We start from the raw sequence: 13,871 nt of genomic DNA, 5'->3' as shown, positions 1-13,871 counted from the left end.
TTGCGTGAGCAGGAGCCGGTTATGCAGCACACAGGGTAGGGACAGGCATTTAATGTGTGGATTAAAAGTGAGGTGTCACATGAGGGCTGCCAGCAGGGAATGCACGCACAGAAAAGAGAGAGATGCAGAGACCTTGTATAAGCCCTGTCGTGGATGTGGATTTATTAAAAACTCTGCTGATTTCTTACAGGATTTGTTAAAAGATGTGGCGATTTCTTCCATTCAAAGCTTTTTGATTCCCCTGGAGCTCTATGTTTTACCAGCCCAGAGGCTCTGTTCATGAGCCGTCATCTTCTGACAACCTTTCTGTAAGATGCTCCTTGTTTGAGTTTTGGAGGTGCTGTCCATGCACCTGTCCTGTTTTATTTACATTTTTTTTTCATCTATTGAGTGTGGAAGAAGCTGCTGGTCCCAGCTGCAAGGGTGTTGCTGGTGTCAGTATTGTAAAAACTTGAGTTTGAAATCCTGAACAGATGCTTGCTCTTTCCCCTTCCCAGAGATCTGCCACCACAGGAGTCATTGCTTTGGACTTAAACCCTCCATATGTGCCCAGAGGTCAATGCTGAAGCTTTGGTTACCCTGGAAACCAGGACAAAACTGTGCCAAGCCATTACTGCAATATGGGTCACTTGTGGGAAAAAAAGAGACAGAAAATGCCTCCCCTTCCAACTACAGTGTTTTCCATAGGGGAACCTACAGGTCTGAGCAGGTCACAGTTTGTCCTGTCTCGTGTGGGGTGGGAGATGAAGCCCTGAGATTCAGAGCACTTTGTTGGCCCCTGGTTTCCAGTGCTGACTGCAGAGGTGGAGGGTGGGATGTTGCACAGTCCTTGGACAATCCCCTCCTGTTTTGTAAGCAGCCACCCTGTGCTCATCAGTTCTTTGGGAAAAGCACCAAAATGAGATGCTAATTCCATTCTTAGTCCCTGAGAAAGGGACGGGGTGTGGGTGTCATACCTGCCATGGGATTTCAGATTGTTTCCTAAACAAATTGGAGTGAGCGAAAGTCATACTCATCCCTTTGGAAACGGGCCAGGTTGAACACTCAGAGATATCAGTGATTTGCTCATTGTTGGGAAACATGACTGCCTGCAGGAGGCAAGAAATGTTCTTTTATTGTTCTGTTTGAGACCAAATGCACTTCTGGTTTCAAGGAGTTGACATTGTCTTGTGGGAGGGAGATTTCGAGTGAGGAGAGGTGAAAATTACCTTCATGTCTCCTCTGAAGTCTTCCCATGGCTTCATGACCCTTCTTTTTTTATTATTATCGTTTTCCTTGGCATGCTGTCAGAGCATTCCATGTCTCTTCCAGCTTGTTTTAAGCATGGAGCCACCCTGCCAAGTCTTTGTGTGCTGAAGATCTTCCACATTTAAGAAGCCACCTTAAACCACCGCTTATATGTGCTGGCTCCTGTCCACATTCCGCCTCTGGAGCCACATCATCTCATCCTCATCTGCTTTCTTCTAGGATGCAGCTGTGTTATATTTCCCCTTCTTTACTTCCCTTGTTGCTGCTGCTTTATTCCTGGCCTATCACCTTCATGGGTTCACCTCCCCAAAATGCTGCCTCTACCAGCAGAGAGGACCCACGGTGATGGATGTACAACCACCTTGCTGCAGCCTCTGAGCAGGGTGTTCCTTGGGAAGAAGACTCCGTCTGCACAGCTATTAGAAGGCAAACTCTAAAAGTGGGGTTGGTTTGGCTGAGATGAGGCTGCACCTCCGACAGCAGCTTCATTTGGGGTGTCAAACATCAGGACAGCACCCATATAGCTGCTGTATCCATGGGAGGTGAAACTTCTGCTTTTTCTCATATTTCCTCCCTCCCTTCCCTGTGGTCAGGCTGTCAGGGCACTTCCTGTCCCCTTTGTGTCACTCCTTTTCCTGGGTAACTTCCCTTCTGGTATCTCAGCCTTGACAGCTTTCTGTAAGACCCTGTCTCATGATGTGCAAAGTTAATGCCCTTCCCCACTGCTTGTGGCTGCTCAGTTCCTCCTCTGTTGGATACTAAGTGGTTTTTTTCCTGGTTGATGCAGGCAACTCAAGGCCAAAGAAATGCTTAAAAAAATCCTCCCCAAAATATGCATACTGAACAGAACTGGGAGAAAAGGGGTGTTTGAATAAATCCCTCTTTATCAGGAACACTGCTTCAGGTTTTACTCTGTGCACAAGTCTTTGCTCTCCAAAAAGCACGTCATAGCCACGTGGGTTTTGTAGATTCCAATACACAGCACTCCACAGGCAGGCAAACCTGCATCTGGGTCTGGCTCTCCCACTCTTTTGGAATTTATTGCTTTGCAAGTAATGGAAGTGGGCTCTCAGTAGTGTGGACAACTATTACTCTGTGTCGTTCTCCTGGCAAATGCCATAAAAGTATTAATTATTAAAACTTAAGACTTAAAGTCTGAGAGCTGATGTCTAAAGCATGCCATGAACTAACCCCAGGAGGGGTTTGCATTTCCTCTCTGGGTAATGTGTACACAAGAACTTTGCCATGGCTTGCAGGAGCTGGCTCTGCACTTTCTGCTGCAGCCATTGCGACATTTTCCTGTCATGTGGTGTCAAGCCATGGCAGTGAAACCACAAACATGAGGCTCAGGAGTCTTGGCACTAGTCAGTGCCTGTGGCAGTGCTCTCAGTGTTCACAGAAAGCAGGTCTGCTACACAGCTTTTTGCTCTTACATTATGGTTTTCCCCTCAAAACAGGGATCTGTAATTTCTCCAGACCACCATTAGAGCTGCCCCTTGTTTCAAACTTTCCCAGAGTGTCACAGCAGTGCTGTAAGGGCTCGATATTTAACCGTGCTTCAGCTGTGGCACTGAGTGCCCAAGCCAACCTTCTTTGTGTCCAGTTTAAAAATCTGAGCTCTGCAGTGCTCCATGCCCTACTCACCTTTTGTGTTTGCAGGGACTCGTGCCTTCTGATCAACAACTCAATATGATTACGCAGAAGCATCTTAGTGTTTAAAATACCCCAGTGTTCACACAGCTCACAACTTTGACATAATACCTTACTTATACATTCTACCTACTTACCTTTTACTACTTACATGCATCACTCTACTTATACATTTTCTTACTCATACTTTTTACAACTTCTGCATAGCACACTACTTATGCACTTTACTTACCCATTTTACCTACTTTTACAGACTACTCTACTTATACATTTTACAACATATCCATAAGACAGTCCGTATACATTTTGCAGTTGCTGTGCATGAGATCCCACATTGCTTGATTGGTTTCTCTATTCTGCCCATAAGCTCCACACACACTTTTTTGATAATATGATTGGTTTTAATCCAGTGCAGCACAGTCCTTTTTATCTATTCCTTGCTGTCTTGGTATTTAGTTTTTCAGCTTCTTCTTTCCCAGTTTAGCACAGTTTACCTTTCAGTCCTTGATGAATTCCTGAGGGCTCTAACAGGTGGGGCTCCCGATCCAGGCAAGCAGAGTCAAGATGATGACAGCAACAAAACCCATCCAGTGATCAGCAGCCAAATTAGTCCAGGAAATCCAAACAACAAGACAGCAAAGGCCAGGGAAGCAGATATAAACCTGTCCTACCTCTCACTTCTCTCCTCCAGCTTTCAGGCTGGAGCTTAAAAGCCCTCTTGGGGCTGATGTGCTGCAGCTGAAGGTGGAAAGGCCAGGTGAAGCCGGTGAGGGTAATTCCAGCCTGGTGCCACTCTGAGGGCTCTGGTAAAAATAACTAAAGATGGTTTGGCTGGGGCACACTATCAAGGTTCAAATACTTCACAACACATATTTGATAGTCTGAATAAATCCTTGCTCTACAGCAGACTCATTATTAGGAGAAATGGGGGAGAGGAGGTAGAATAAGTGGGATAAGTCAAAGCCATAGTAATGCAAAACATATGTAAATCAAGCTATGAGACGCCATAATAAGGATGCAATGGAGGGGGAAAGAAAAAGAAAATAAGTCCTATTGTTGTTTCAGTAGAAAAGCCAGCATCAGTCTGAGGTGGCCAATCTACCTTTCTCAGGGCTGTGGAAGGAATTTATACTCCCTCTAAACACAGAGTGCTCCGTGCCAAGGCACTGGGGACGCCCTCACATCCATGGTGATAGTGAATCCCTGGCTCTGGCCAGCCCAGGGGTGACCATGGTTCATCCCAGGCAGAAGGACAAGGTGCTGCTGGGCTGTTTGCTGCCAGCCTGCCTCTCTCCAGGGGTCCAGGGAGCTCCACTGTCACTCACTGCCTGCCCAGGAATGCTTGGCAGGCGAGGCTGGCTGCCTGCACCATCTGTGTGAAATCCTTCCAGCCATTTAGATTAAACATTGACTTCAGTAAAATGTAGGGCTCCTAATGACCTGACATAGTCCATATGGAGTAGCTGCCACAGATAGTGACTATCCTGACACTGATTAATCACTTCTTCTAGGAGTGTATTTGTCCCTGGTTACTTGACACAGTTCTTCCCTAATAGCTTTGGAATAGTTCTGGGGTGTTCATATGACGTTGGCTTTGGGGAATAGCCCATCTGATGGCACTCATTGCCTACTCCAATGCAGGCTTGGCTGATTTTCATCAAACTAACTTGAACTCTGGCTTTCAGGTTGTTTTTTTCTGTCCCCTGCGTACACCAGTCTCAGTCCTTCCCTGTAATGGGAAACACCCTCAGCTATGCTTAACTCTGCTAGGTGCCACCATTGCAATGGGCTGGGCTTGGTCTGGGCTGTGCAGCATGAAGAGACTGTGATTCCACCTCCATGCCCTTCCTTGACACTTAGAGGCATGACAAGAAACCTGCATTACAGATGCTCCTTGCTCTGGAACTGCAGCTGGAGTCAATCACTGCTCAGAGAGAAGTGATGCTGGGTCTTCTTTGGGTCTGATACCCCAAACTGAATGTGGAGTGTCTCAGTCTGAGTGTGTCTCAGTCTGAGTGTTGTTCTCTTCTTCAAAGCCAGGAGATCCAGATGCAGAGGCAGGGGGTCTAGGCTGATCTTCCATCAAGTGTGAGTTGTGGTTTCCCCATCCCTGGAAGTGTCCAAGACCAGGTTGGATGGAGCTCTGAGCAAGGCAGGGGTTGGAACAAGATGAACTTTAAGGTCCCTTCCAATCCAAACCAGTCTGTGATTCCATTATTAGACTCCCTTCATGTGGGGAAGCATCACAAGTGAGAGTTACAGGCATGAAGGCTCTCTAGGACCTGCTCTGATGCAATCAGTGTCTCAGCTCCCTCCCCAGCCTTGGTGCAGGCTCTGTGTGCTCCAGCACTGGCTCTGTCCTGTGGCTGCCAGGTCAGGCAGGGGTTACTGTGCAAGGCAGTGACTCACCATTTCCAGGAAGCAATGTATTTGTGGAATGTGCAGCAGAAAGATCTTAAAGATGTTTTCAGATTACTCTTTCCCCCATTTTCCCTTGTAATTTATATAAATTGTTTTTCCCAGCAAAATGGCTGGGAAAATTCAACTTGCTGTTAAATTTGTGCCACATTTCCTGTCACTCTTCCTTTCCACTCAGACAGCCCTTCAGACCTGGCCAGGTGACTGACCTGCTGACTATAAGGACTGGTGATGTGTCAGGCGAACCCCAAGGTCTGGTAACTGCCTGCACCCCCTGAGCCTGGATCCCTTGGGTGCAGTGGCTGATTTCAGCCTAATTCACCACAGGTGACTGCAAAGTTGACACTGTGATAGTTAGGAAGGGACATGTGGCCAGTGCTGCAGCCTGTCTGAGAGCAATGCTGGGTCACCTGGTGTATCCTGAGCTTCTCAAGGACTTTTGGAACCTCTTGTGGTGCTCCCCATCTTCAGCTCCACAAGTGCTGTGCTGTGAAAGTGCCAGCACCTCAGGAATGCTCCCCGCTCTGATCCACGAATCTGTCTCATCTGATCCATAGCTCATAACCAAATAGTTGCTATAGATGGTCCTTTCACTTAAAATAAGGCCTGGTTTGTTTAATCTTGAAATAGTTTGTGTCATGTTCCTCAGCCTCTATTTGCAGACAGACTTGGGCAACTGCTTGAGATGACTCCTAGGAAAATAGAGCCTCTCTCCAGGGTAAGAGCTCTGTTGATCTACATGTGGTACTGGGCTAACTGTGACCTTGAAACCACTCTAGGTACAGATAACCCTGTTTTTATGGCTCTCACTACTTGTCCAGGAATTTAGCTAACTTTGCTTTTTGGCTGGAGTTCACAAATCATTTTCTTTTAAAATAAGCAAGGAGAAGATGTTTTGTCAGTCCAGCTACATTGTGGCTGTCTTATGCTCTGTAATACCTTGCTTGAGATCACAGAGGCTGCATATGCACTGTCTGCATTGTGTTACTTACATTAGAATAATGTTCAGGAGGACAAAGATTGCTCAGGCACGTGGTTTTGGAAACATATTCTCTGTAAAACCTCCTTGCTAAGAGATCTTTAATGATCCCACTGGTAAATGGCCAGAGTAGTGAATCATGTTTGATTTTAGATGTTATTCTTGTCACTTTAAGGGATTCCAAATAATTCTTTTGGTTTTTGTGAGCAATTACACAGACGTTATGGCTTTCTCTGCATTGTTGTGTGCCAGCTGAGTAATATGAAGTTAACCAGCACTGACTTTCTAAACCGGTGGCCGGGTTTGATCTGCTAACTTGCGTGTTTTCTGCTAGTGCCCCATGCCTTGCAGCGTCTGTAGGATTTGTCCTTGAACAAATGGCGATGGGTGTTGTGAAACTGTCCCTTGTGACAGCAGCAGCGCCTTCTCTGAACGCCCTTCAAGCTGCACTTCCCACTTGACCTCTGAGCGTGGCTGTGGGAGGGACTTTGTGATGCTCCCAAACTCTTTAGCATCTTCAGTAAGTCTCCATTGAAATGGTAATTTCTAGAGCATACTTCAGGCTCATCTCAGCTTTAGATAAAAATTAAATGTGGATTGCCTCATTCCGCATATTGAATACTAAGGGATGCACTCGTTTGTTCTCTCTGCAGACACACGATGCTCTGCCAATTTCCTTAATCCAGGCACAGAAGCAGTCAGCAATTGTTTCCATTCACTTTTGATTCCATCTATAAAAGGAAATACCTGCAATCACCAGAGGCTTTTCAGAGCAGGGATTTTGTAGAACTTGTCCAATTTCAACAAACTTTTTGTCTGCTGGCTTAATGGGCACTATCTGCCTGCACATCAGGGTGTCGGTTTTAGCTCCCATTGTGCTGCCATGTGTTTTTTATTGCAGAGATCATCAGTTATTTTAGGATTTCCCCATCTATCTCTGGCTCTCTACTAACCTGTCGAAAAAGTCTAACCCTCACCTCTGAAATATTTTAAACTTTTCTTTATAAGCGGATTGCTCACTGGACTGGTACTGCAGCTTATATTTAATATTAATTTTCGCAGACTGTCATGAGTCGTCACACTTTATTCCATCTTCTTCTAGACCAATACTCCACCCTTGTCTCATATTTTTGCCACTTCTCTGTCTATGTGGTGTTGATAATACCCAGCAACTCTATGTAACATTTCTTAGTTATCTCCAGGAGGACAGGAGGAGATACATGAATGCACGACCATTTATCAGAGTGAATGAAGGCAGGGAGCTTTATTAGAAGGCTCACAGCTGACTTAAATTAATATTGCCCACTGTGAGGTTTTACAAAGCTTTTTCCTGAAACAATAGTCTGCACTGGGAATTCAGCATTGAGCTGTTCTCTAGCCAGGCATCAAACAGAGATTCAGGCATGACCAGGGCAGGGAGCAGCTCTGAGCCCAGCTTAGGGTGTTTGTGCCTCTCATTTTTGTTGCTCCCAGCAACTTCTCCCACAGGAAGGGTGGGGAGTGGTGGAATTTCTGTGACCACAACTCTGATCATTCTGTGAATCTCCTTGTCCTGGAGATTCCTGCAATAATATTCCTGCAATAATATTCCTGCAATAATTGCAATAAAGGTCCAACCAGATGGATAAAATCCAGATGGATGTTTGTTCACAAGAGCTCGGCCAGAGATAAGCCTGTGCTTACCTGGCTTAAGAAAACCTCTTCCACAGCTGAGCACTTCTCCAGTACTTGCCAGGGTGAAGCTGGGAGTGTGGCAGGAGTGCAAAGGCAGAGAGTCACCCTCTCTAACCAGTGCACTTGAATTATGGCATGGGGAGCATGAAACTGGGCTCAGAATTGCGCAAAATATTCTATTGTTTTGGGGTGTTTTTGCCAATTTGACCTGCGCTAATCAGAGGCAATCAAGTCAAGTGACACTGATGAACCCCATATTCTTCTTTAATTTCTAGCCCAAACTATATCTGTCACTACTTCTTTTTTTTTTCCTTGCTTTTTTTTTAACATTTTTTAAAAAACAATTTCAAGAAGAGCAGTTCACCCAGAGCGTGTGTGGAAACAAGACAGTGACCAAGTTTCACTTCCCTTCTCATTCTCTGCAACTCTCAGAGATGTGTGGTGAGAAGCAGGAGTGGTGAAACACAACCCCTGGCACTGCAGGAGGTTCCTCTCTCCAGGCTTCTCTCTCCATGCTCCTTTCTCCTGCACTCCTGGCCTCCTGAAGATGCCCAGGAGAGGAGCCCTTCCTCTGGAGATACTCCTGGTGCTGCTGCAGCTGGTGTTTGTCCCTTCCCCACTGGCAGGCTGCCTTCTCAATCCCTGTTTGGAGGTATGTGAGCTCCAAGTGAGCACAAAATCCTTCTGTTTCTCTGGTGCAACTTTTCCCTTTGCTTGGGAGATTTGTGCTTCAAGCCTCATAGTTGTCTTAGGAAAGCCCAGCTTTTCTTTCAAGGTTGTTATCAAGGAGATTGAAGTATTTGAAGTAAATTCTGGTCTCGAAAACACCTGAGAACCAGAACCAGCAGCAAGAACCTTTTCTTCTCGTTGGCTTTCTGTACCTCTGAGGGTGTTGCAGTGCAGTTACTGTAATAGATTATATTTCCCTTGGAAGGGATCCAAACCTTATCTCATTTCTACAAAATACAGATTTTCTCCTGATTTGTGCACTAGTGATTTCACCAAGTACCTGACACTGACCGACTGCCTTTTGCAAAGTTTTGCTGACAATTATTTGCTTGCAGAGTAACTTTGGTTCGAGCTGCCTGGTTACGTGCCGGGGAAGAGAGCTGAGAGCTGGTGCTGGACATGCAGTGTGTCCATGAGTGCTTGTCCTGCTGGCTCTCTCAGAGGTTGCTGCTGGTTCATCTGTAGCCTCAAGGAGCACTGCCCTGTAGTTTTGTCCCAGCTTCAATCAGCAAGAAATGCAGCTCTTGCTGGGGAGTAGGACTGGTTCTATTAGAAATGGAAAAATGCTTAGGATATTATTTCCTAAAACTCAGGGTAGCTCCTTTAGGAATGAACTGCAAGGGGGGGGGTCATTCTGCTCCTGCTTTCCTCGCAGTGACATTTTCTGGCACTTCATGAAGAGCAGATGTTGACCATGATTGGGTCTGCCTCTGTTACAGATCACCCCTAACACAACTTTCAGATGCACCGGACTGAACATCTCTGGAGTTCCTGATGGAGTCCCAAACACCACCCAGAACCTGGACCTCAGTTTCAGCAATCTGAAATCACTGGGCTCAAATTATTTTGCATCAGTCCCTGAGCTGCAGCTTCTGGATCTTTCAAGGTAATGGCATCTATTATGTGAATACTGGTTAATTTTTCTTTCACCAGCTGGGCTACAATGGTGGCTTATTTTGGCATCTATTGGTCTTGGCCATTTATTTTTTTTTCTTTTCTCTTGTGCCTGTGTCCCTTTGTCTGTCATTTTGCACATCCCCGTGGTGCAGTGATGTGCAGCTTTTAGTCCAGTCACTGAGTGCACACTCTGCACTCAGAGCTGGGTCTGTCAGTCTGATCTTGTAGGCTGGGATGTGAGAATGAGGAGGAAGATGTTTTACTTGTCTCTGAGCAAGAAAAATGTCAGACTTTTCACTGTTACAAAAACTCTGAAGTGGAACATCTTGGATGAGCTGTTTTTCTAATCACAGTTAAAAAAAAATAACATGAAGGTACATTGATTTTCTAAAAGGCTGTTTTAAAATATCAACATATTCTCTTCTCCCTTCTCCTCATATATCTGGGGGAGGAGATGGGGGAGGCCTATTAGCAAATTTGAATTGATGTATAATTTCCATTGACTTCAGACAACAGTTTCTCTGGGTAAATTGTTTCACTGAGAAATGTCACTCAGTCCCATCACAGCTCTAGCTCCAAAGTGGCAGAGCACGTTTGCTGTGAGACACACTGGCTGGATTATTAAACTAATTCTGCTGGGATTCACTGCAGAATGGATTTGGGTCTCAAATTCTGGATCTTCCCACATGAAACAAACCTTAGGGGGCCACCCTCATTTTCCTCTCTTCCTTTTCTCCTTCAGAGCCAGCACAGCCTGGGGTCTGCTCCCTCTGAGCCATCACCAGATATCAACTGCTGACAGAGTTGTGAGCTCTGCCACAGCTGCACCGCTCTGGTGCCAGTGGGGCTGCCCAGATGTGGCTGAGGTGGAAGTCTGAGGGCTGTGGGGATGCAAGATGTGAGGGAATGCTGGATCTGGTTGGTTCTTCCATCAGTGATGGTCATCGCAATGTCACTTTGGCCTAAACTGAAAGCTAGGCTTCTTCTTTCCTGCTGCCTGCATGAATTTGTGATCTTCACCAGGTCTCCAGGTCTCTTGCTTTGAATTTTAGATTAGAGAGGGAGGAGAGGAGGAGGTGAGAGGAGGTCTCCTGCTGTAGGAGCCTTCCCTTTGCACATCCAGGGATGCTGGCTCTGCCCAACACAGCAAAGTCAAACCAGCCCCCAGTGTGAGGCTGAGCCTGAGGATGTCACACCAGCACTCAGTGAAGGCAAGGACAGTGTTTCATGCACTTATATTTTCTTTTCATACCCAACAGGTGCCACCTCCACACAATAGAAGGTAACTCCTTTGTGGATCTCCAGAGACTTTCCACCTTGATTTTAACTGCCAATTCCCTCCAGTACCTGGGGAAAGCAGCTTTCTATGGCTTAACGTCGCTGAAGAAACTGGTTCTGGTGGAAACCAACAGAACCTCTCTGTCTGAGCTGCCCATTGGCCACTTACATACCCTGCAGGAGTTGAATTTAGGCCACAACAGCATTACTTCATTGAAGCTTCCTGAGTATTTCGCCAACATGACCTCCCTCAGGCACCTGAGCTTTTTCTCTAACAAGATCACATCTATCTCCAGAGGAGACCTTGATGCCCTGAGGGAAGGGAACAGGCTCAACCTCACGCTGGTGCTTTCCTTGAACAATATAAAATTCATAGAGCTGAGGGCCTTTGCAGGGATTCACCTTGCTGAGCTGGCTCTCCGGTCTGCTTTTGAGAACTTCAGTGTGATGCAAGCTTCTCTGCAAGGTCTGGCTGGTTTGCAGGTCAGCAGACTCATAGTTGGGGAATTCAGTGACAGTGAGAGACTGCAAGACTTTGAGAGAGGGCTCTTGAGTGGACTGTGCCAGGTACAGATGGAAGAGTTTGTCTTAATCTGCTTCAAGGGTTTTGAGTATAACACAGACACTCTCTTTAACTGCATAGGCAATGTCTCCACTATTCGCTTGGTGGACCTCGGACTTGAGGAGATATCAGAAGTTCCTGTGTGGTCTAAAGTGAAACACCTGGAATGCAAGAAATGCCATTTTGAGGACGTACCTGCTGTGAAGCTGTCGCTTTTCAAGGAACTGAGAGTGCTTCGTATTACCAAGAACAAAAGACTCAGGAACTTCAAGCAGAACTTTAAGAGTCTCAGTAACCTGGAGGTCATAGATTTGAGTGAGAATAGCCTCACCTTTAGTAGATGCTGTTCCCCTCAGTTTGAAAATTGTCCAAATTTGAAACACTTGAACTTAAGCTTCAATTCCAATATCAAATTGACTGGAGATTTCACTAATGTGAAGAATTTGTTATATTTAGACCTTCAGCACACAACTTTATTTGGTCCTGGCTCCTACCCTGTCTTTCTATCTCTTCAGAGACTGATTTACCTTGATATTTCCCATACCAAAACTGAAGTTAAATCCCAGTGTACATTTTGTGGCTTGAACTCTTTGCAAGTGCTCAAGATGGCAGGGAACTCCTTTGAGGACAATAAGCTGTCAAACAACTTCAAAAACCTAAGTCACCTCCACACCTTGGATATTTCAAGCTGCAAATTAGTACATGTGGATCAAAGTACTTTTGATGCCCTCTCTGAGCTAAAAGAGCTAAACATCAGCAACAATAAGCTCCTGACCTTTGATGCTGGAGTCTACCAGCCACTCCAAGCCCTCCGAGTCCTGGATTTCAGCAGAAACCAACTGACTGTTCTGTTGTCCTCAGCCCGGGAAGTCCTGCCTGACAGCCTGGTCCTGTTGGATATCTCTCAAAACCTGTTTGACTGCTCCTGTGTGTACCTGGACTTTCTGATATGGATCAGGGAAAAGCAGGAGCTGCTGCAGAATAAGGAGCTGATGCTGTGCCACACGCCCTCGTACGTGACGAACGTGAGCCTGCCAAGCTTTGATCTGTCCTCCTGCCACATCCATGCAGGCAAAGTTGTCTTCTCAGTGGTTGTGTTGCTCTGTATATTGGTGCTCCTCTTCATGATTTACAAGTACTACTTCCAGCTCTACTACTTCGTGGTGCTGCTCAGTGGATGCAAACACTCTGCAGAAAGAGGTGACACCTACGATGCCTTTGTCATCCACTCCAGCAAAGACGAGGAATGGGTGATAAAGGAGCTGGTGGAACCCTTGGAAGGAGGAACACCTCCCTTCCACCTGTGTCTGTACCACAGGGACTTCCTGCCAGGGGTGCCCATTGTCACCAATATCATCCAGGAGGGTTTTCTCAGTAGCAGGAATGTCATCGCAGTCATCTCCACTGACTTCCTGGAGAGCAAGTGGTGCAGCTTTGAGTTTGACATTGCCCAGTCCTGGCAGCTGGTGGAGGGAAAGACTGGGATCATCATGATTGTGCTGGAAGATGTGAATAAGGCCCTGCTGAGGCAGAGATTGGGGCTGTCCCGGTACCTGAAGAGGAACACCTACCTGGAGTGGAAAGACAAGGAAATAAGCAAGCACATCTTCTGGAGGCAGCTGACAGGAGTCCTGCTGGAAGGCAAAAGTTGGAATCAGGAGGAGGTAAAACTCATGTGAAAAGAAAGAGTGGTTCCTCCTCCCCTGTCTGCCATCCTGATGGCTGGTGCTCAGAAGCTGGGTCTTCTCTTGCTGTTCAGAGTCTGAGGGAGTGGATGGAGGCACTGCCAAAGCACTACAGGAATTCCTGCCTTGCTGATCACCTTTTCTCAAGGGAATTTGCAAATTCAGGAGTGACAAGAGCCAGAAGAGCTGCCTGAGCTCCGTGTTTGCCCATGGCTGTCACCCACAGGTAGCCCAGCAATACCTCAGGTCTGGTGGGTCAGGGAACAGACCAATGCCCTTACTGTCATCTGGCTGCTTCTGAAAGTGGATTTGGGTCCTGAGACCATTCACCCAGAGGAAGTTCACAGTCTGTTTCTTTGAGTGGCACCCAGAATCTCAAAGGCAGAGTAAAGACACAGGATTCTTGGCTCTAAAAATGGTGTGAAACAGAAAGCAAACTTTAGATTCCAAAAGTCTTGTGTCTGCTTCCGTGAGCACCATGACTCAGGGGACAGACCCTCCAGAGAGCAATGGGGCATCTTTGTTCCAGCTGCTTCTCCTCACCCAGTGTTTGTGGATGTACTCTGGGACTGACTTAAGTGAGCAAAATTGAGCCTGAACAAAGTGTTTTGATGTTTACAGCCAGCCAGTTCTGGATTAAGCTTTTTCACTCTCTGGACCAGCCTTAATTCACTGTTGGAAGGTGCTGCAGGAGCCTTCAGGGTTTGAAATGGAGTTCAGATCTGCCTGTCTGCTCAGCCTTCCCCAGGGG

At 46.4% G+C, this 13,871-nt stretch overlaps 1 protein-coding gene across 1 annotated transcript; it reads left to right on the top strand.

The window, feature by feature from the left end:
• Nucleotides 1-8,516: 8,516 nt before the first annotated feature.
• Nucleotides 8,517-13,114, top strand: TLR4 (toll like receptor 4; the record flags this gene model as incomplete). The annotated part of the gene is made up of 3 exons (XM_082294982.1): nucleotides 8,517-8,621; nucleotides 9,418-9,584; nucleotides 10,855-13,114. 3 exons carry the CDS (start codon nucleotides 8,517-8,519, stop codon nucleotides 13,112-13,114), a joined length of 2,532 nt encoding a protein of 843 aa, XP_082151108.1.
• Between the last annotated feature and the right edge of the window lie 757 nt (nucleotides 13,115-13,871).

The sequence above is a fragment of the Coloeus monedula genome, assembly GCF_965178545.1.
Source record: "Coloeus monedula genome assembly, chromosome: 21".
Taxonomy (NCBI): Eukaryota; Metazoa; Chordata; class Aves; order Passeriformes; family Corvidae; genus Coloeus; species Coloeus monedula.
Note: the sequence above shows the minus strand (reverse complement) of the source record. Positions and strands in the feature narration are given on the sequence as shown.